This window comes from Melozone crissalis, unplaced genomic scaffold, assembly GCF_028551555.1.
Source record: "Melozone crissalis strain CALT ecotype California unplaced genomic scaffold, PUWL_Pcris_2 ptg000016l_1, whole genome shotgun sequence".
Taxonomy (NCBI): domain Eukaryota; kingdom Metazoa; phylum Chordata; class Aves; order Passeriformes; family Passerellidae; genus Melozone; species Melozone crissalis.
The window spans coordinates 40765389-40788426 of NW_026535794.1; the positions used below are offsets into that span (position 1 = coordinate 40765389).

The window sequence follows — 23038 nt, forward strand, 5'->3', positions numbered from 1 at the left end:
CAATAGCGGGTGGTGCTGGGGGGAGAGGCGAGGGGAAAATAAAATAAAAGCAACAATCGGGTAAATGCTCCTCTCTTCTCGCCACCAGCACCTTGCACAGGTCTGAAATCGCTTGTTTTGCTTTGCTGTATTGCGCTTGCCTGGGCTGTGGAGAGGGGAGGGGGAGGGGAGGAAGGGGGAGGTTTAACTTTTACTTGACATTACCGGGTTATTGTCACTTCCCCCGTGTTAAACCCCGGCGGTTTCCCCTCGCCCCCACCCCCTCCCCGGGCTCGGCTCCCTCCAGTTAACTTTGTTCAAAGGGCTGCAGCCGGGAGGGCTTGTCCGGGCCTGGGACACAGATAGCGTAAAGTAAATAACCACCACAATTAGGCTGGGGCCGCGAGTTGATCTTCGTGGCGAGAGATCTGCTTAGTTAGCGTTTGCTGTTTCGGGGCGATTGAAGGCCGCCGTGCCAAGGACACGCACACGCACACACACACACAGTCACTCTTACACACGCACGCTGGATACAAAAGTCTGGAGGATCTAGGGGAGAATTGCAGCCGCCGGATCGGTGCAGCAGCGGCGGCCAGAGCCATGCGTGTCACGGCCTCCTGAGGGGGGAAAAGGAAGGAAGGGAGGAAGGAGGAAAAAACAAAAGAGAGAAAGAAAGAAAGAAAGAAGGAAAAAACAAAAGAGGGAGAAAGGAAAGCAGAAGAAAGACGCGGGGTGGTGGAAAGTGTTTGCCTGCTTTTGTCTCGCAATACAGTGAACTGGAAGATGGAGATGGATGTTAAGGGAGTTTCTCCGTGCCCGGAGCCCATCCCCCCGGCGGCGGGGTCTGGCGGCTGCCCGCACCAGCGCCCGCACCACCGCGATGGGCAGCCCGCGGAGCCGGCCCCCGCCGCCGACAGCGGCCACCCGGAGCGGAGGCACGGCACTGAGAAAGAGGACAAAAAGGTAGGTCCGCTCCGCCGCCGGCCGGCCGGCGCCGCGCCCGCCGGAGGGGCCGGCTGCCCGGGGCCGCGCTCGGTGGGGCGGGCGGGGCCGCTCCCGCTCCGCTCCGCTCCGCTCCCCGCCGGCCCCGGCCGCGGGCAGCCCCGCGCCGCCCTTTGTCAGCGCGGCGGCGGCGGCGGGAGGCGGGGGGCCGGCGGCCGAGGTTGTCTGAGGACACGGGGGTGGCGGGGCGGGGAGCGCGGGGCCGCCGCCGCCGGGCCCGGGGCGCCGGGCATTGTTCTGCCCGCCCGCCCGCCCGGCGGGAGCGGCCCAGGTGCCGCCGCCAAAGTTTAACCTCACTCTTCGAGGGGCTGCGGCCGGCGGGGCCGCCGCTCCCGTTCCCTCCCCGCGCCTCGCCTCGACTCCCAGCCGGCGGCGAGGGGCGAGTCACTTGGGGGGAAGGAGCCCGGGCGCTGTGTCCCTCCAGCCCTGCTGTGTCATTGCGGACCGGGGGACGGCTGCTCGCTGCCGAGTGAGAACCTGCGGGTGACGGAGTTGAGCGAGAAATGGGTCAGATCGCACCCTTTGGTGCGGATGTGTCTGCTGCTGGGAGAATCGGAAAGTAGGGAGGATGGGATGGAAAAAGGTTGCCATTAAGATAATGTCAGCGGAGTGCATTGATCAGTGCTTTTGTCTGTGGGCACTGTCTTCGTTCATTTTTCTCGGCATGGGTTTGCTAAACTGAAGCCGATGAATTCTGCTGTGTCTGTAGTCTGTGACAGGCAGAGACTGGTAAATTTGTAAGTTTCATCGTAATTCGGTGATGGTTGCAAGGTGTGATCCCTGTGTGCTAGACTGTAAAACACATCCGTTTATATTTTATTGAAATCCGAGTAATTGTCTGAATGCACAGATACCCCCAAACAGATTATAATCCTAGAGTAACGTAAAAAAGAAATGTTGGCATCTACTGGATTTGAGCCGTGTTTCTTCAACTAGTTTTACTATAGTTTGGTTTTGTTACAAATGTGTAAGAGAACGGTAACACAATGAAGGAATGTAAGCGGGCAATGCAATAAATCAATGCAACAACTATGTCACACCACATATTTGCATGACTAGAGCTCCAGTTGTCATGAGAAAGATTTCTCATGTTGTATTTTTTAAAAATTGTATTTTTAAATGTAGACTCCGAGTTTTCAGCATTTGCCTCCTACACTTCTGGGCTTGTTACTGTTCGGTAAAATCTGTGCTATTGTTTTAATTAAAAGAGGGTATTGACGTTGGATCATTTAAGCAGGGCCCGTACAGCTTAAGAGGGTGGATGCAAGGGCTTTATTTTTAAAATGGTAACTGGTGGTTTACATATTGTGATAGATGAGCACAGAATTCCATCTCCTTTGAGTTTATGAATATTTAATTCTGTCGTGACTGCATGTTACTGTACCTAGCTGAATGATTTGTGTGTGTGTGATTTGTTTCTAGGATCCCTTTCCTTGCACTGTGCTACTTACTAAACTTAAAATTATTTTATTTCAAAATAATTAAAATGTAGAGCCAAGGTTGCCATTTACATGACTTCGTTTTGCCACTGCCTCGAGAATTTTAAAACCCTGCCATCAGCTGAAATCCATGATCAATAATTACTTTCTGATGCACCACACAGTCTAATGTTTTACCAATCATGGACATGAGGAAGGCAAAGAAGGTGTGACTCAAGGTGAATGAACACCAAAGAAGGCCGGATTCTCTGTGGTGTGGCTAATTAATGTGTTTAGACGACTCAGGATTGCATTCTTTTATTCTGTATCTGCCAGCATTTTCTGGACATGTAAACAAAAGTACTACCTCTTTTTTTGGTTTTTTGTTCTATCTATAGCCATGCTAAAGTACTGTGATATATTCATCTTTTTTAATTCCACTATTAGCTTTTCCAAGTTTGCCATTGCCAAGGTTGTTGCAATGACTAGCTTGTATTTTTGGGATGTGCTGTGATATTTCAAACCTCCCTAAATGTATGTATCTTTTCTGGATGCTGTCCCAGGACAACCAGTACTTCTTATTAGTGCAGAACTATTTCAGATATCTGGTAAAGTACTGGCAACAGAAATATAATGAGAAGGGGAAAAACCTTTAGAGTGATAGTAAAATCCAACACTATTGTGAAAAAACCCCAAGTCAACTACAACACTGAACTCAAGCATTTCTGGAAATATCATCTAAGAACTTTCTAAATTGATTGAAATAACTGTACCACCGTTCTCTTGGCCCTTATACAAACTTCCAAGGCACACTGATACATGCTAGAAGTGTCAGCGCTCTACATGGAAATTGTAAAGGACATTAGAACCTGGATTCGTGACAATGTATAATTATGACTACCTAAATATTAAGATCTTGCAATGTCTCATGATTTCACTGTCAGATTTCCTTTTTGGGATCATGCTTCAATTATAAAAAAAATCTCATATTTAATCATTGAGCTCCATTTCCAGTGGACATAAAAAAGTTCCATCTAAAAGGAACTGGGTCAAATTTATGTTCTAATAAAAGTATTTTTGTCACTGCCTCCAAAAGGAACATTGAATTAACCAAAGCAAGCATTTTCCTAAGTCCATGGAATTTCAGTAGAAGATACTACCGTAGTCTCACTTATATGGATACTAAAAGTTTTTCCTCTGCTGGATATTAGTTTATTTATCATTGAGCTTCAATAAAATTTTGAAATGTTTGTAACTTGAAATATATCCACTGTCTTCAGCTGGGATGCTGATGTGCTGAAGTGTGTGCTTAAGTGATTTGTTGGAGGAAGACCTAGGCTACTTCTCTTATATCTTTCTGTTGAGACCATCTCTAACTGATGTATGAGAATAGAAATTATGAAGCTAGACTTTATAATTTATTAAGTATACAGTACTTGGTGCTTTAAAGCCTAGTTGCCATTTGGGTGAGAGAAAGTGAAGCACAAATAGTAGAGTGCAAGATTTAGAAAGCTAATAGGCTGACTCTATATGGATACTATTTTTTTGTCTTAAAGCAAAACACATCAGAAAATATTTTTCAACACTCCTACAATGTTTTCTGTTATTTTAGTTAAAAGCATATAGGTCTAATCCTATATACAGAAGCATGTTGACATTCTCCAGTATGGCAAAGTGAGTGACTGGGGGAGAGAACAACCTGCAATCCTGGCTGTTCATTCCTGGCTGGAGGTGCAGCTGATGCCTGTGACAGGTTGTGTGGGTGGCTTGTCACACCATCTTGCCACTCCATGACTCGGTGCCAACAGATCCAGGCCCCTAAATTGTACCAAGGATTCTTTCCAGCTTATCTTGGAATGATTGCATCTTTACAAGGACAAATGTACGGGGCACTTTGGGAGTAGAAGGCAGCTTTGCAGTTCCTTTGCAAACTGGTGACTGTAGGTGAGGTTTATGACAGCTCACAGCTCAGGATGGGTGGAGTTTTCCCAGAGGTGATACCCTGAGCCTTGCATTAGGACTTTCAAGCCCTTGGCTACAGCCAATCTATTACAGTGTTTTCATTTTCCAAAGCCCCCAAGTTGTCCAGAAGTTGGTCTGAGATATGGATTTGGTAATGTAACGTTTTATACTGAGGAAGACTTCTGCATCTCTCTGGTATGCACAAATCATTTAGCACAAATGATCTGCAAGCACATCCAGAGCTTTCACTTTATACCTACATTCCAGATGTAAAACCATCTGTGAAGTGGCTCCAAAGCGAAGAACTTTCCGTGTATTTATATGGAAGTGAGCACACCGGGGTTATAGCAAAACCAAGCTTATGTGGGCTGGCTACATAGTATTCGGCTTCACAACCAATTCACCAGTGTTTAATGCAAGAGTTCTGAGGTGTTTTGTGGGCTTTTTTTATGTTATTTCCCAGGATGCTCACCTGTGATAGTGCTGTGTGATAATGGCACTCAAGTGTGAGCTTCTAGAGGGGAAAAGCTGAGTGCTTTGGCAAAAGGCACTTGGTATTAACCTGGGAATTCTGTTCTGCTGTACACATGATCTGATCATCAGTCTCTGAAAGCCTTCTGCTAGCATATTTACAGGAATACTGCTATCAACTAAGCAGTGCTTGTTCACTCATCCTCCACAAGCAGTAGGTCAGGAATAGTGGGAGACACTTCAGGGGAATTCTTTTTTAATAGTTTCTCTTATATATTTAGTTATGTTTGCTTTGGAAAGCCAAATGTTACTGTGTGTTTACATTTAGAGAGAGAAGGCTCAAGAAATGCAGTCTATGCTTGAAGCAGATGGTGGGGATTCTTTCAGGGGGTAGATCACTCCAATCTCAAATCAGATGTGCTTGTCTTACCTTAGGCAGTTCCGTTGCGAACAGAAGAGGAGTTGTCAACCACTGCCATGTTTCTTGGAGATTTGATTGAGTTTTCTTTTGCCAGATAATCTGGACCCATCCCACTGAGCAATCAGAAATTAAGAACCAAAAACTGAAACTGAAAACAATAATGGCTATGAGGAACCAGTATAGGGTGTGTGGGATGAAGAAAGCAGAAATAGACAACACTACTGGTTGCTTATGGTAGCAGCTTCTCCTGATAATAGTGTAAAATGCACCACCTTGTATTAATTGGAGTTTCTAAGTTGCTAAAGGCTTTGTGCCAAGTGTATCATGGGCTATGGTTCTGCCAAGATGTAATGCAGGCATGAATGGTCAAGGTCAGGCCATTGTATGGATAGATGGACAAATTCTTCACCACACAGGGCAGAAAACTATACTTGTGGTTGTTATTATTCTGAGCTTTTGATGTCAGACAAAAATTCAAGTGTATGCTTAAAGTGAGGACAGAGCCAGAGAATAACGTCTTTGTCCAAATCATTGGTAAGAAGATTTCAGAAATCATTCCCCAGCCCAGCAACATCTACTCTGTCTTTTTCAAATCCACTCTTAAGCATCTTTATTCTTAAGCTATTCCTATCTGTGCTGTGGACCATTGTGATATTGGTGTTGATCTGCATAGTTCAGTTTCTTCCTGATGAAGTGGTCTGAAAAAAAGTCAGCACCCTGTTCTTCCAGGGTTCCCAGAGCCTGGTGGCTGCCTGAGTGGTTAGCTTGACCCAAAGCCACAGACCCAGGACATTCTGAGTCCCTCATATTCAGGTATTTTTCCTGCACATTCCTAGATCACAGCTTTGGGCCAGGCTAACTCATGGCTGTATGGGGAGACTCCTGGACACCTGTTCCTGGAATGGCTGCCCAAAGCCAGAGTGCCTGGCAGGTGCCTCTGGAAGGGAGGTTTTAGTTCTTTGTATTGCTGATGTGGGCAGTAAAGCTATTAGCCCTGCCATTAACCTGTTTTGATGAGCAAGACCTAAGAGCTATCTGCTTTGAGGAGACTAAGTAAAAAATTCAGATTAAAAAAAAAAAATAAAAAAGAGGAAATTCATTATGAACTGAAAGCCTTGCTTTGCAGGCAGGTCTACTTCTGCATTTAGATGCATTTCATGTATCTGCCTCACTCTTTTTTCTGGTGAGAGAATGAATCCTTAGATGAACCTAGGATTGTGCCTCTGTTACAAAATTAAGCAGATGCGAAGAAGAGAGAGAAAGAAAGAAACTGTTAGTATCTGAAGTCAAAAATAACAAACTCATGTTCTATTAGACATCAAAGAATCCAAAAGGAGATAAGATATTTGGAACAAGACCTCCCAATTTTCATATCACCAAAATTTTTCTTTTACTTTTTTCTTGTAATTTGGCAATTCCTTTTACCGTGTGACCTGCATGTGGGTCAAGGGCAGCGATTCTCCCCCTCTGCTCCACTCTTGTGCACCCCACCTGGAGCACTGCATCCAGCTCAGGTACCCCAGCATAAGGAGGACATGGAGCTGCTGGAGTGAGTCCAGAAGAGGCCACAAAGATGATCAGTGGGCTGGAGCACCTCTCCAGTGGAGACAGGCTGAGGGAGCTGGGGCTGTTCAGCCTGGAGAAGAGAAAGCTCTGAAGACCCTAAGCAGCCTTCCAGTGTGTAAAGGGGACTTACAGGAGAACTGGAGAGGGACTTTACAAGGGCATGGAATGACAGGACAAGGGGAAGGCTTTTAAACTGGAAGAGATAATTCTTAATTAGGCATTAGGAATAAACTGTGTGGGTGGTGAGGTACCTGGAAGAGGTTGCCCAGAGAAGTTGTGGATGCCCCATGCCTAGTTGGATGGGGTTTTAAGCAACCCAGTATAGTGGAAAGTGTCCCTACCCATGGCAAGGGGTTTGGAACTAGATGGTTTTTAAGATCCCTTCCAATACAAACCACTTAAGGATTCCATGATTCTATGATATGGGAAAAAATCTTACCTTAAGTAGATGTCAACAGTAGGACAACATTATTCTTACACTAAATAAAAAACACAGCACTTTCCCAGTTACTGAGAAGATAAGTAACTGAATCCCAGAATCTGGAATGTGGAGAATATGTGTTTTATGTTAAAGCATAAAGTTGGAGAATGAGGAATTCACACCTGTGATTTGCCTGTGTCTGTGCTAAAACAACACACATGATAGTGCATGTGAATGATTCTTTAAAATTTTACCCAATACAAAGATTTCTGAAAAAAGAATATGCTATTTAAAATAGTTGTCCTCTCAAATAAATCATATGAGAAATGTTTTGGTGAAGTTTATCAGTCTTATAACTGTTAAAATTTTTCATCCCACTGATCAATAAGTGGATGAAGCTTGAAAAGGTGATCACACTCTGACTGGTTCCTGTAGTAAACATATTCATTGTAATAGAGAGATTTCATGAAAAGTAGATACTGCTTAGAGTTAGTACAAAGTGAAATTAAGTGCATATGTAGCTGATTGAATAACAAATCCAGCGACATAAACAATGAACATCATGGGTGGGAGCTGAACAATGCTCTTGGATCATCGGCAACACAACCACAAGTTTTGTCTGCAGAAGACACAGAACTGACTCTCTGGTTAAAGGCAATTTTGTCTTGGCTGCAGAAGGGTTGTGAGGATTCCTACTTGGACGAAGATGCAGCACTGAAAAGGGCTTTGTTATCTCCTCTTGAGCAGTTGGGCCATTGCCTTGACTCAGATGTAGTGGTATGTGCTCATGCCTATGTGCTGAGACTGGAAAGCAGTCCTATTCAGGACTGCATATGACAGCTCAGAGCTTGGCCAGTGCATGGCATATCCTTCCCACTTAAGTAGAGCTTGTTCTCAAAAGCCCAGTATTCACAGGAGTTCCTGGCCAAGAGCTGAGTGCCAGCTTGTAACAAATCTGAGGCTTCAAACAATGGATAATCAATGAAGCTAGAGATGAACAATGCCCATGTTGTTGCATGCTATTCCCAGTGTTTTCCTAGATGCTCATAGTGTTTTTAGACCATCTCTATCTGTGATAAAAACTTACTGTTCTGCTGAATCCTTACAGCACAGCAATTTTTACTAGACTGAGGTTTCAGTTTACTTAATTGCCTAAGCTAAGAGAGATGTATAGTTACTGATGTGTGAAGTGGTTCAGTTTATCTTTGGTTCCATATTTGGTTGTTCTCTGCCTGGCTGTAGCCATGCTGTTCATACAGTGACTGGGGTTATTTCCCAGCACCTTGTGCTAGGTGGATTTTTCTCTGACTCACTGCCAGTAGTAATTGTCCGGCAATGGTATAAAAAGTTGCAGAGTCTCGGTAGAGTTATTGTTTTTTAGCACCTTGTCTCTGAAAGTACCCAAATAGTAAAGAGAATGGGACTACAGCTGCAAATGGGAAAAGTAACAACAGGGCCACTGATAATAATTTCCATAAAAGTAGGGGTCAGATCAGGTTTTAGTGTGATGTTTAAATGTGTAGAAGGAAAAAAATGGATCTGAAAGGCAATGCAGATGTTAGTATTCTACAGTAGTTTCTTTGCTTCCTCACTGTCATCCTTTCTGCATGGTTGTGAAATTCTCCTCTGCCTATAACAAAATTTTCTGTTTTATTTCAGTTCCCCACATTGCATTCTGAGATACAGGGGCAATATAAATTGTTTCAGGAACTCTAGTAACCAGTGCATCTTAACTGGGATAAAACAAGACAACATTTGGCTCATAGTATGGACAAGGACAGTCACGTATAAAATTTGTTAGACAGCCATGATTTACTAGAAAAAGAGTAATTCTTCCGTGCCTAATGGCTTCTGCCATGTGTTTAAATGCAGCTGTTATTTTTGTTATATATTATAAGAAGGCAAATCTTATTACAGAAGCAGAATAGGTACAGTTTCTTTGACTGAAAAGCAAGTGTTGAGTGAATCAAAATTACAGACTCAATCCACAAAGCTTGGTTAATGCACTTAGTGTTCCTGGGCTTTGGAGTTCATTCTATTGAACACCTTGTCCTATGGTTACAGGGTTTATTGTTTCCAAAAGCTATTTGACACAGGTTATTCAAAGTGATAATGTGATCAGGAAGTGCAGGGAACATAAAGGTAACATTCCCTCCTTTAGTTCTAAACCCTCTGCAAAAGATTCTTATAATTGATTGGAGAATTAAATGAAAATACTGTGGAACCCATGCCTGTTCCATCAGCGCAGGGTGTGTTAATTGATTTCAACAAGTGCCTCAAGCACCACTGACATCTCTTTTTTGCTATTGCCCAGTGATGGTTTTCTCACTGAGGTTATTACTGAGTCTGTACTGATTTTTAGGAGACCATAGCAGAAAATCTGGTTTTGGACCCAAACTACTCAAGGTCTTTGTGGAAAGGGAGTTAAAGGGCTAGTATCTAGCAAAGATAACTTTTATGGCTATTATATTTAGTAGCAATTTTGTATTCAACATAGTATAAATAAATAGGCATTGTGCTTTTCTGTGGATTCAAAAAGAGTAGTTTATTGCCTTGAGGTGTGAATCAGACATGACACAGGAAGGGTGACTACAAGTCCTCAGAGATGGGCAGGTGAGCATGATGTGTGGGGGTAGGTTGTAAATAACTTCTGCTCTTCAGGTGAATTACGAACGAGAGGGAGTGACGTGGAGGGGTGGAGAGGGAGTAGCTGGAAAAGTAATCGAAAGCAGCAACTTTTGAGTAAGGCTAGCAGAGAGAGGTTTGTAATGTTTGTGTTTTGAGGCAAAAGAGCTTTATGAAGTGTGCACTGGGTCCATGTGGAGTTAAGGAAGCACACAACAGAATTCCACAGCATTCACAAAACACCAACTGAGGCTTCACAGACGTACAGTGCCCTGGTTAGCCTTGTTAACTTTATTGAGTGTGCTTCGAGGACATGCAGACTTTCAAAGTATGTGAAAACCACTTTTAATAATTAATTGGCTTACTTTCTCCCACCTATTGTTTCATATCTAATAAATGGCAACAGCAAGCCATTGCCAAAGAAAATAGATACAATAGTATGTAGGTTAGTTTGGTTTGAGATATGACAGGCTAAAAAGGATCTCCCCAAAGATCTCGGAACTTAAATAATCCCCATTTTTTGTCCTGTCTTATTTCTCTCACTATCATAAGATGTGCTCTTAAACTAAATTTTTCCCAATCTAGTAAGTGGTTTCGGGAAGATTGGTCCATTTATAGAGTGCATCTATATGAACTAATTTATAACTGGAAACATGTTTCAACTTTACTATGTCAGGGACATGCTGAAATTTCCAAGTGATAAAATGACTTTTTCCTTAAGCAGAGCAGCCAGCATCTGCATTATCATCTACATCCCTGCACACATGGTGTGGCACAGGAAATGACACACCATTATCAGATGGCTGTTAAGATGGATGCAGGGAAATGGTGAGGTTGCTGGCATGCCCTCAAAGACAGACATCCACAGATGTTCTGTAGTCACTTCAGTGCATGTAGTTAAAGGGTGCCTGCTGTGCGCTTGGGGAAATTTTTGCTTAAACAGTGAACATTAAAGTTTCGAAGAGGTCATGAATATCCTTCCAAAGGGAGAAGGAAGGAGTAGCAAGCTTAGGGGGAAGGAAAGCCATGCCGATTTTCAAGAGGAGCAAGGCAGCAACAAAGAGTCAGACTTACTTTACCTCCCACAGTAGGGAGGTGGCTACTGCGGTGTCATGTGCTGTTGTGGTCTTACACAGAACACAGCCTTGTTTGACCTTAAAGTGGGATCCAAGGGTGCCACTTCTTGAACTTGTTAAGAGAACACGCCCTATGCAGAAGATAAATAATTGATGGATCCATTCAGAGAGAGGCCATGTGGAGGTTAGAGCATCAGAGGTGATCAAGGTCAGTGTGTCTCAGGGAATCTTTACGACACGACTGGCATGAGATAATCAGCCAGATCAACATCAAAACTGGGATCATCGTGTGCTGGGAAACACTGCTCAGGGCAGGGAAAAAGCTCTGGGCTCCCTGATCTGCTCTCTGCTCTGCATGTTCTGCCTGTTGGTAAGATTCACCAACTTTCTCTCTTCAGGCAGTTGTTTTGCAGTCATATGCTTCTGTATGCCGCTGCACACAAAACAGTCACTGAGGTCTTCCTAACCAATCAGGTGATGCAGCCACACTTGTACTTAATTGCTGCTGTTTTAGAGTCAGACTTAGCTCCTCACAGCAGGTTATCAGTTTGGTCACACTATCCTATTGACTGGCATTATTACTGGTATCCAGAGCTCTCCATACTGCCCATGTTTGTCTGCGGATTCAAGCAAAGTCCATGGAAAGGTGTCATTCTGCAATCAATGTCAGTCTGCATTTCACAAATGACTGTGCATGTTACCTGTGATCATAGCGTGACACCTCTTAGTCATACATCCACATCTGATGGTAGTGACTGGAAGAGACTAGAGACAATAAAGTCAGAAACCCATAGATAACAGGTACTTTTGTACTATGAACTGTGTGATAATAAGAACTAGGAGCAGGAAAACACAGTGACACAATAGTTAACAGCATTACTCTTTTATTTGCTGATAGAGATGACTTGTTTCTCACCTACACAATGGAAAATGATAGATGAATCTGTCATAGGTAGGACTTTTGCCATTTTTAAGACTCAGGTCAGAGCAGTTACACGTGTTGACACACAGTTCTGTGTTATCAATAATCTCAGTATGCAGTGTGGTCCTGTTTTGTTGTACATCTGTGACAGAGACTGTCACAGCTACCCAGAGCACTGTGAGAAGTACAGAAGTTCAGTAGCCAGGGTCAGGACCTCTGAAAGGTGGTGTGGAGATCACTGCAGAGAATTGAAAAGGTGAGCTACCAAATGAAAAGTACAGAAATGCACTGTGTGCATCAAGCCACTCTGTGCACAAACAGAAGTGTATGTGTTATGCAGAGTAAAGGCAGAAAATGTTGAGCTCTTCTTCAAGCCAACCCTTGTTATGTTATCATGGTGCATAAAATAATGGGGGAGAAGCATACGTACATCAGTGAGGCAAAAATAATAAAACTCATATTTAAAAGCCAAACCAATGTAAAATGCATAAATGGGATCGAGTGATAAATTTCAAAGGCTAAGTTACAGAAAAGAAGAATGAGGCAGTTCATCCTTTTTCCTCAGCTGGCAAGAATGAGGGAATGTGACCTGCTTATATGGCTGGCCACTGCTTGGTCTGTAGTATCTGGAGGCACATTCACCATGGGTAAAATACTATTCCCGTATTCCATTCGTGCAGCTGGTGCTGGATGCCAATGCAATGCTGGCCACAGAGAGGGACAAAGTCTTACCTCACATCTGTAGTCTGTTACTGTCCTCTCTTCTGATCTCCTTCCAAACCAGTGCCAGGATGGCTGGCAGTGCTCCTGCAGACTCTGCAACAGAAAACAGAGACCACACCCTTGCCATGACTGTTACTGTACCTCTCTGACAGCACTTCAGCATCAGCCCAGAAGTGTAAGGATCAAAAGGACTAGTAAATTATTAAACTTAAAAAACACAGGGTTTGGAAAAGTGCTTCAGCATCTTTAAAGCTGAGATCTAATATTTGGCTTCATGTAGGCTAAGGACAAGTTTTGTGTCCTACTAACAAAGGAATTTCACCATGTTTTTCACAGGCATGTTATATTTTACTGACTTAAAATGATTTATGACCAAGTAAAACTTGTTATGAGTAGAAATTATGCATGAGAGAGTGGAAAAGTACAGACTGTTAAAAAATAATCCAGAGGAAGGTATATTAGCAGGTTCAGATGGGGTTAGTTGTGCATTGTCAGTGCTCTAACAAATTACAAAATTTTTACATATACACACTTAGGAGAATGACATTCTATAGTATCAATGGGAAATTGAAACTCACTTCTGTTCTTCAGAGCTGTAAGAGGATTGTTTTGAGCAGTATAATTTTGGGAGAAATTTCCAGATTTGGAAAATAAGAAAAAGGAAGGAACATGGACAGATCTCTTTTTGAAATAAATCTGAATATTTAAAATTTACTAAAATTACAATTTTACTGAGCATGCATTGTTCAAATCTTACTATGTTCCACACAAAACTCTCTAGAAAGTCCCTTGATGAGGTTTTGTTTGGGATTAGGAATTATCCTTCCTTGGAGCAGGAGAATGCTGTAAATCTTCCACGTAATTTCTGTATGATTCTGTGCTGGAAAATGCTTTGATGGTTTTTAAAATGAAATGGCATCTACTGAGAGTTTTCAGATACATTTAAGCTCCAAAAGTTAATATGAATTACCTGACAATTGTCTTAAGTGATTGCAACTATAAATAAAACTGCAGTCTTACATACTTGCATGATCAGATCTTGGAATTCTGAGGTTTTGAGTGAGAAGTGCCATCCTCCTTTATGTAATTAAACAGTGCTGCTACAATGAAACCTGTACACTTCCATGTTCATGTAGCACTAAGTGTAATATTTCAACAGTATAAAATTGCATACCCTACTCTATCAAAAACAGTCTTAGAACTAAGGAACACCAGTGTGCTGGGGATGTGATACCTAATCTGAATCTATTTTTGGTATTAGGCAGTTGATATAAAGTGTTAGTATAATAACTGAACAGTGTTTTGAAGGACCTTAAAAAGGAAATGTGTTTTGAAGTGGAGACTGTTGGCTAACTTGCATTTTCCAAGGCTGATATATTTAAAGAGGTATTTCATTATAATACAATATTTCAAATTCTAATTAGTCTTTTCTAGAGGGGATGTGTAACAATGTCAAATATTGCAGTTGATAGTGTAGCCTTAGCCTGCACAACAAATTTATAAAAGTGGAATTCTTTGTCCTCTTGCTCTTCCTGGAACATCAGTTTGAGGAGTAACACATCTGTAATAGAGTCAGGCTGCTTTTTTATCAGTAGCTGATGGTGACACTCTTAAGAAAGGGCCGAATTCATACCTACAAATAAATTTGTCAACAAAATATGAGCATGCGAGACAACAGTTCAGTCACGTTTCACTTTCATTTTTTCTCTTTTGTGCTAGGGAGTAACTTTAAAGTGTCAGCTCTTTCAGCTGAGTGTCAGCTTTTTAATAATTTGCTGCAGTGTGTCAACCCCCTCAGAATTACCATATGTTAGCTGTTTACCATGTTACCAGGACTGAAAGCATGTGCATTGAGCTGCTCCCCTTTGCCTACCTGTGTTGCTCCCAGTGACAGCCAGGTGATTATTTTAGCTGACAATTCAGGCACCATCAGAATGCCCCGGGTGCATTTGGTGTGGCTGTGCACAGTCTGGGAAGGTCAGTCAGTCACAGAGCCAGGCAGCAGGAGGAATGAGGCTGGGTGGTGGATGTGCTTGGCAGCCTGGCTGGTGAGCAGGAAGACTTACAGGCCTAATCCCTTCCTTCCTTTTCTGAATAGTTGGGCAACCAGGAGACAATTACACTGTAGGTTGTGTGATCTCTGTGGGAATTTGCTTCTGAGAAGTCCTGGCAATGGAGGCAGGAGAATCTGTTTATCCTAGTGTCTGCCTGAGTTTTTGACTAATGCTACCGCTATAGGATGTTATCACCCAGCAGATATTTGAAATACTGTAATAACTCTAATTTTCCCTGTCCTCACTGTCAAAAAGAAGAATGACAAAGGGCTTTACTCATGGCAAACCTTGTGTTAATAATGGTAATGTGCCAATGTGTATCTAGTTTTGGACTGCATCCTGTGGCTGGTTCCTGACTGTGAACCGGAGCTTTTGCTGGCATTTTCCTGTGTCTGACATTCAATTTGGACCTGTACTGCAGAGGGAAACAGTAGTAAGCTACTAACAGAGTGCCAGATAGTAAGAGGATGACAAGTCTTTTCCAGTCTTGTGTGAATGCTATTGAATGAGCAGTCAGTGTGCTAGGGGCCAGTGAGCCAACAAATATGTTCAGCGTTCCCAGAAAATAGTCTTCAGAATAGTAGGAGGTGTGATTATGAAGGGGAAGCATTTGAAAGCTATAGATAGTGGAGTTAGGCAGGAGAAGTGAGCTGGCAGGAAGGCATTTTGAAGCAAAATGGGGCTCTTTGTAAGCCTTTCTCACAGCAGCTCTGCCCATCCAGCCTGCACGTCCCGCTAGTGTGGAGCTGATGGGGGCAGGAGACTGCCAGCACATTTCCCTGTGGGAAAAGAGGAATGAAGGTTATAGGGAAGTGTCAAGGGGACACACACATGGCATGGACACAAAGGGCCATCTCTGCCAGGACTGCAGCTGTAGCAGTGACCAGGACTGACTGTGTATTTCAGCTGCTTTCGCCAATTTTCCACATTCTGTGAAAGTGAGTTCTCTGAAGCTGAATTGTTTGACAGTCCCTCCTTTTATACTTAGCTGTATTATTTACCAATTTTGAAAATGGTTCAGTAGGGGATAACTAGTGTTCTGAGATCATGATGGGTCTCGTCAGCTTTCCAGAGAGTAGAGCAATTGCTGTGTGAATAGAGGTGAACGTGACGGACAGGCCGGGTGGCTGCTCTCTCGAACCTGAGCATGAGTTTTCTCTTGTTTATGTGCACACTTCTTCTCTGTGATTAGCCTCAGTGGAAATGCCATCACCAGGGTCCTGCAGGCAGCAGCAACTTAATAGGCAAAATGGAAGGGGTTAGGTGTTCTTCTGTCTTTTTCATTTTTCATTAAATAAGGCAAAATACACAATAAGTGAAGTCTGATTTGCATGGAAATTTGTATGCATGTATAATAGATCTGAATGTTAATGTGGGAAATTACTTTCTTTCAACTGAGTGGCCTGTATGTTTGATTTTTACAATTATTTGCTTCTTTGTAACTTTCTCTAAGTTTCTATTGCAAAATACTGCCTCTAAATTCCTTGAGAAATACTCAAGCACTTGTGGCTTAGTAGATAAGGATGTTGTTGCCTTCTATTGGGAAGTATTTTTTATTAAAATCCATTGGCAGCTTTTCGATAAATTCCTCTTTTCTTCCTCTGTCAAATGTATTATTACAAGGATAACAATGAATGCTGTCATTAAGAAATACCATGCATTTAATAGCCATTATTTAAAACTTCTATTCCATAGGCAAATGTCTCTGTGTGCCTGTATGTGTAAAAGCCAGTTTTCATTGGGTTTTGAGTGCAACTAAGTCTTGAAATGAACTAGCAAATATCCTTTGTTTAAACTTAACAATGATTGTACTTGATATTTTCAGAATTAATTTTTAGACCAGTTTTTGTTATATTGCTGTTGTGTTCTGAGTACAATAGGGCAGCTTACTTGCAGCTGAATTAAAATCTGTGGTTTAATAGCACTTTACCTTGCCTAGGCAATAAACTATCTCCCACAAATGGAGGTGCTATCAAGGTAAAACATGTTAAGTTAATTCTGTAACAAATCCTTGTGTTGCTGATGGAAAATATTTCAGAAGAATTACTCCCTGCTATGCGTGGGGGCTTCATGGATTTCAGGATAATGGAGATAATACTCTCTAAGGGGTCTGCTGAAATATACCCTTTCTGAAGAACTGTCTGAATTCTTCTTGGAAGTATTTGTGGATCAGAAACTGGCTATGGCCTAACTACACTTTCATTTGCTTTGCTTTAACAAAAGGTGTCATTTTAAACTGACTTCAGGAATTTGATGAAAAATCCTGTGTGGATACACTTAATTCAGTTAAACCTAGCTAATACAAATTTAATATGCATGGCTAATTTATAGATACAAGCTAAGCTAACAGAGTAAGTTTTTAACTGTTTACATAAATCAGTTTTTAAACAGACAAGGAAAAACTTTCATATAGCACAAGATTGAAGAGATTGGGGCTGTTTACCTTGGAGAGGAAATGAATCAGAAGTGAGATGATAAAAGGTTACAGACAACGAAGGTGTAGGCTTTACAGAGCAAGAAATGCTATTTCTACCATCAGGGAAGAACAAGGAGCATTGTGTGAAGGTTAAAAGTGACAAAGTCAAAAGTAAGTCAGAAGAAATGCTCTGCCATGCCAGGAACTCATTGCTGATGGAAGCTGAAGTCGCTGGATAACTCTGAGGGCAAGAGTTTAACAGGGTAGGCTTAGGGACATGATTTAAGGGTCAATTTGGCAGTGTTAACTGTTGGACTCCATGATCTTAGATGTCTTTTCCAACCTAAATGATTCTATGACTCTATCCAATTGCAATGGTAGGGATTAAAAAAATAAAAAGAGTTGTGGAAAAGGTAAATGCCTGTTTGTTTGAAGCAGCTCTGCTATTGATGAGGTCAATTTCCCCCCATATTTAGCTGCTGGTTCAATCTCGCAATTGCAGTATTGTGTCTGGGTAGATCTCCAGTAGCAATTTCTTGTTACTGTACAGATTACCACAATTGTGCCCATTTCCTTCCAAAATCTCATCATGTCTGCTTATTTTCTAAAAGCCACAGCAGACTCTTTTGTGGTCTCATTAGGAATTTGAATCACTGCATTTCACTGTTTCTAATGAGCAAATGCCACAAATTTGTCTCTAAAGGTGACTGTCTCTCCCACACATGTGGATAATAGCAAGTACCTTTGTCTGGTTTCCAGAGTATGACATAGGACAGGTTTGGAAAACTTTCAGTGTTGCATAATGCTTGGTTCTTGGGAACGGGAGTGCATCATAGGCCAAGGTGGTTTGTTCATGGCTGTAGCTGCTAATCAAATGACTGGGATGACAGAGCTCTCCAGAGGACTCCTGGCTAATATCACAGTCTAATGGAAGGGCCCCTGTGAATTGCCACGGAGAAGCAATGCAGACAGAGCAGGAAAATCAAGATTACCTGTTCTCACCTGCTGCCACATCCTGGTGAGTTGAGTCTCTTGGACATATCCTGGCACCTCTTGAACACACTTCCTAAAGCCTAAAGGGGACTGTATTTTGCTGAGCAAACAGAAGAGCCTAGAACCAGGCTTTTGAGTTGGATTTGTGGAGACCATGGGAAAGACTGCAGTGCAAAGTTAACCAGCATTTCTGGATTGGTCCCCATCAGCCTGGTGAGCTGTGTGCTACATGGATAAGAGATGTGGAGAGTGACATGTTGTTCACGTGGATTCCAGTCTTTTTGTTGCCTACTGCTCTGCAGCAGACTCTGAGAGTGTCTCTGCTGTCTCTTGGCTCTCCTTAATCAGCAGCTGCTGCTTTTTATCTCTGGAAGCAGCCTAATCCTCTCCCCTGGTAGTGAGGTTGTTCTGGGACCCAGATGCTACCTCAGTCTTCTGTGTCTCTGGTGCAGACTGAGCATTGTGGCAGCCAAGAATGAGTGTGCTGTGCTATTTCTTTTGTCTCATGTGCTCAGCTAACCCTGCCAGGTTTTGATCCACGCAAGAATTCTCTCACTTTTTGCCGTTTATGATAGAATGAGGTCACAAGTTAGGTCTGAGGCCATTTAATCATTCATTTTGTCTTTATCACTTACCCTCATATCCCACCATCCTTAGTCATGCCTACAGTATCAGTGGACTAATTGTACTGTGGTGGAAAGACCTGACATGCAAATCTGCCATTGCTCATTATTGTGGCCTGCTTTGTGCGCCGTCTTCTGTCTCTCAAACTATATACTCTACAGAATCACAGCCTAGTGACAATGACCCAGTTGTACTCAAAGTCTGAGAAGTTCCCTCTGTTTTCCTCCCCTCCTTCTTCTTTTTTTTCTTGGTTTCATTTTTTTTTTTTGTTTTTTTTTTTTTTTTTGTTATTATTCTGTTTTTCCTCATTAGTGTAAGTGAGCGTTAGGCACTGGACAAGAGTCAAGATTAATTTTTTGCCTACTACTTTCTTTTCCTCCTCTCCATTTCTTGCAGTCCCTCTTTGTGGATCTCTGAGGATGCAGCTTCAACAGATCCAGTAGACTGGGTGGAGAGTTGATGTGTCAATGGGGGAGCTGAGCTGATGTTAAAAGAATTTTTCAAAAATATTTCCTTAGAAGAATTTCAGATTTGATCCTATTTCAGGAACTCAGAGACAGGTTCTCACGGCCAGATGTGGATTAATGGCAAGCTAAACAGGAGCCTGTAACGTGAGGATATTTCTTGTGGGAAAGTCTGATGGCCTTGCACTTTGGCACTTGGTGTGGAGCCAAGACTTTCAGAACTGTGTAAGTCCCAGCAGTAAATGGTGCTTACCTCTTAGATCCTCAGGAAAAAGCCTAGAAATTTCAAAAGGTCAGAAAGCTCTGGAGTGGCACCAGAACCAAAGGTGTGAAAGCTCTGGTTTCGCAGTCCATGGCAGTGTGGCTGCCAGGAGGGAGCTCAGCCCTCCTGGAGCCCTGGCCCTGGGAGGGGTGACAGCTGCTTGGAGTAAATGACGTGTTTCTCAGGCTCATGGCTACTGCTGATATCAATACCAGGTTCCCTCAGGCTCAGAGAAGTGGTGGGGATCACCTCCCTCCCAAAGCAGAAGCCTGCAGACTGTCCCAGCCATATGGCAGAGGCAGCTTTAAAAAATTTATTCCATTTGTTAAAATACTGCTTCAATCTAAAGGAAGATGAAAGCAAATAGAAAGTAATTCCTGGTGAACATGAACTGCTGTATTCTGGCTGGCTCCAAAGGGGAGCCTGAGAACAGCTTGCCAGCTGCACTGGGGAGCAACTTCTCCCATTAAAGGGATACAGCAGTGCATTTCTCTTCCCAGCTGGCATTCACTGCGGCTCATGTTTATGGCACTTTCCGGTGGAAGCAGAGCTCTCCAGAGGACTCCTGGCTAATAACACAATCTAATGGAAGCACCCCTGTGCTGAGTGATACAGAGGATGGAAACCTTACAGCCTGCACTGAGAAGTCAGGCCCTGTAAGTAAAAGCTGTAATGATTCATTTTCTTCGTAGATGGACTGTGGAGAGGCATGTGTAGTGTACAGTTACAGCTAGCACGACAGTAACACCAATATAAAACAAAACCGTGCCAGTAAAAGGAACACTAAAAAAATGTCAGTGAAGAACTAAAGCAAAGGTGATACATGGCTCGTTCTGCAACCAGGACGTGTTTGTCAGTCATTCTCATGGGAATATCAGGTTGTAATTCTGAGATAAGTAACGTTAATACTAAAATAGAGTTTTGTGCCTGTATACAAATACAGGGTTTAGGAGGGTGGTAGTTTTAAAAAAGCTCTTTTCTGATGCTTACCTATGGCTCCTTTTTGAAATATTGTTTGTACACTAAAATATACTGCAAGTATAAGTCTATGTCTTGCATTTAGATCTAATGTTACAATGACTGTAAAATAACCCATTTAGAATAATATGCAATCGAACTCCATTAATATTGTGTTGTAGCCTGAAATTTCTGCTGTAGTGAAGTTATTTTTATGTAAATAGAGAAGTTTGGATTGTAAAGTAAACAATTTCCATTCTGTATTCAGCAACTGAACTATATTTCTTTTTGACACTTTTGCAAAATGTGTTACACAGGATTAGTAAAAAAATCACTCACTGGAGCTTTTATATTTAATTTCACATGGCTGTGCTAACTGAAAGAGGCAGTACTATGTTAGAAATACAATATTTTCTTTGTTTGGAGAGAGGGATGTTACCTGTGATTTACTTACTTGTGGTTATTGGTTGTTACTGGGAACGCCAACATTTTGGAGCTGAAATTAATAAAGTTGAGGTACATTAAGCAGAAAAAAAAATGTAAAAGAGAAAAATGTGTATTCCTTTGAAAATCCTGTTGTAGGTCATAGTACAGCTGTGTGTAATTCTTTTAGCTACTGAAATGTAAAGTAGGTGATTGGAAAATGCCTAGGTTTTCTGACTCCCTAGGATACTAATAATCATACTTCAGGTACAAACTCTCCATGTCATGGTCTTACCAACTCAGCCTGCTGCTGTGATACTGGTACCATCAAATTTGAGGCCATACCAAATGTGGTTAGATGCTGTCACAGTAAATTTAACCCTCATCCATTAGGGAAATAGTTCAGGTGAAAGGTCACGTCCAATATCAAAGTGGCCATTTAATGCTTTTATTTCCTTTAATTGGAAATGATAATCAATGAGAATCATTTATAAAACCTGTCCAGAGTAGTGATTCTCTACTTAAAATGACATCTTCTGCCCAAGGCACCGTAATTGCAATCAGGTTGATGCCATATGATCATAAAGGGTTTCAGAACTTAATTATGTGTATGGTTAACCTGTTTGCAGTACTTGGCAAATAGACCTAAGCAGGTTTTTTCTCTGATAGGAACTTCATTGCGTTTGACCTTTTGTCATCCAAGGATTTGCATAAAGTATTTCCTTCTCTTGAATTAGGTTCTTGAGCGAAATGTTTCATGGGCCTGCTTAACTATTCATCTGTGCTACAATAGCAATTAATGTCTGTGTAAGTAAACTTTCTGTTTTAAAGGTCATTAATTTTCTATACATGATACGGCTCAGAGATCCTGTTACTAAAATAATTGGGAGCTAGAGGTGCTGATTTATGAAGGAGGATTAAAGATACTAAAAATCTAAAGATTAGCTAAGTGGTGACTAGGAAAGGTTGTGATACAAGTCTTCCTCTTGGTGGTTTTGTTTGTATTGTATATTCATATATTTGTCTGAAGGCCTTTGGCTTTTGTTTCAGGAAAGTCAAACTAGATGTTCCAGTCACCCTTTCTGGTCTTAAAGTCTGTACATCCTACTTGCCTACTTGCCTACTGTACATCCTTACTTCTTTAAAACCTGAGGAGAAATATGTTTTTTCTTTCTGTGGAGAAATGTTTTACCCTGCAGACAAACCAACGGGGCCAGTTCTGCTGTAAGCTTGAGGCTGTAGAGAACTTTTGGGTGGTGATGCAGCTCCAGTATGGCAGGTCTGCCTCTACACTGTATTTTTGGGTCAGTGTGGAATCTGTGCCAGGCAGTGTTTGCTCCACACACACGCTGCTTTGCAATGGTGTCACATCACTAACAGCATTAGCGGGTCACTCTTTGCCCTGGTGGAAAATATCCTTAGTCCTGGCTCTCCTTTACATCAGTTCTAGCTCACCTGTATGGGAGTTACTTTGGTTTTACAGCTGTAACAGGGGTAGGCTGCATTTCATTAACTTTATGAAGATTATGCTAAGGTGAAAAAAGGTTTGTGTGGCAGAAGCTTTTCTCACTGATGAGGTTGGTTCAACATTAATTCCTCATATGGATTTGTTTTGGATTTGGCTGCTTCTGTTGGCAGCACAAGTAGTTCTGTAGCATTTGGAAAATGGCCTTGCATCATACATTGCCATTATAAGAATACTTACTGCAGTATATTATTTATTTGTAGCAATGCTCACTCTTTATTGGGGCTTTCCAAAATGTAGGAATATATTTACTCTGAAGTAATCACAACCTAAATAATCACTAACGTACCAAAATTTAGAAATTAACCATTATTGCCAGCTAGATCCATAGAGAATATTTGATGGCATGGCTCAGAGTACTTCAATTAAGAATTGCTGATGAGAATCCAACACAGTAAGTAACAAATTAATGGAAGGGCAAGCAGTGGAGCTTCTTGCAATATTTCAGTGTTATAAAGCTCCATTTCTAAATTAGGAGAGTGTGCATTACCAGACTTTCAGCTTGTTACTGATCCAAAAATGAACATTGTGCATGAAACACTATGGGATAGTGTCATCTTTGCAAGGAAACCACGTGAAGAACTGTGCAGGAGAAAGCAATATTTTCTTTGGTGATTAAAAAATAGGTAGCTGTTTGAACCTGTGCAGAAGCTGAAGTGTGAGGAAAGCAGAGGGAAACTGGTCAAAAGCAAAGGAGAATAAATGGAGCTGGGCCTCAGTGCAAATGGAGTGAG

The 23038-nt window shown here is 42.0% G+C and overlaps 1 protein-coding gene across 1 annotated transcript in view; it reads left to right on the plus strand.

Annotated features, from left to right (window-relative positions):
- Positions 1 to 354: 354 nt before the first annotated feature.
- RBMS3 (RNA binding motif single stranded interacting protein 3) overlaps positions 355 to 23038 on the plus strand; it is a 703629-nt gene continuing 680945 nt past the window's right edge. Inside the window, exon 1 of the mRNA XM_054273879.1 lies at positions 355 to 942. Within this exon, the coding sequence (XP_054129854.1) occupies positions 763 to 942 (180 nt within the window). The 5' untranslated portion in view covers positions 355 to 762. The remainder of the gene's footprint in view (positions 943 to 23038) is intronic.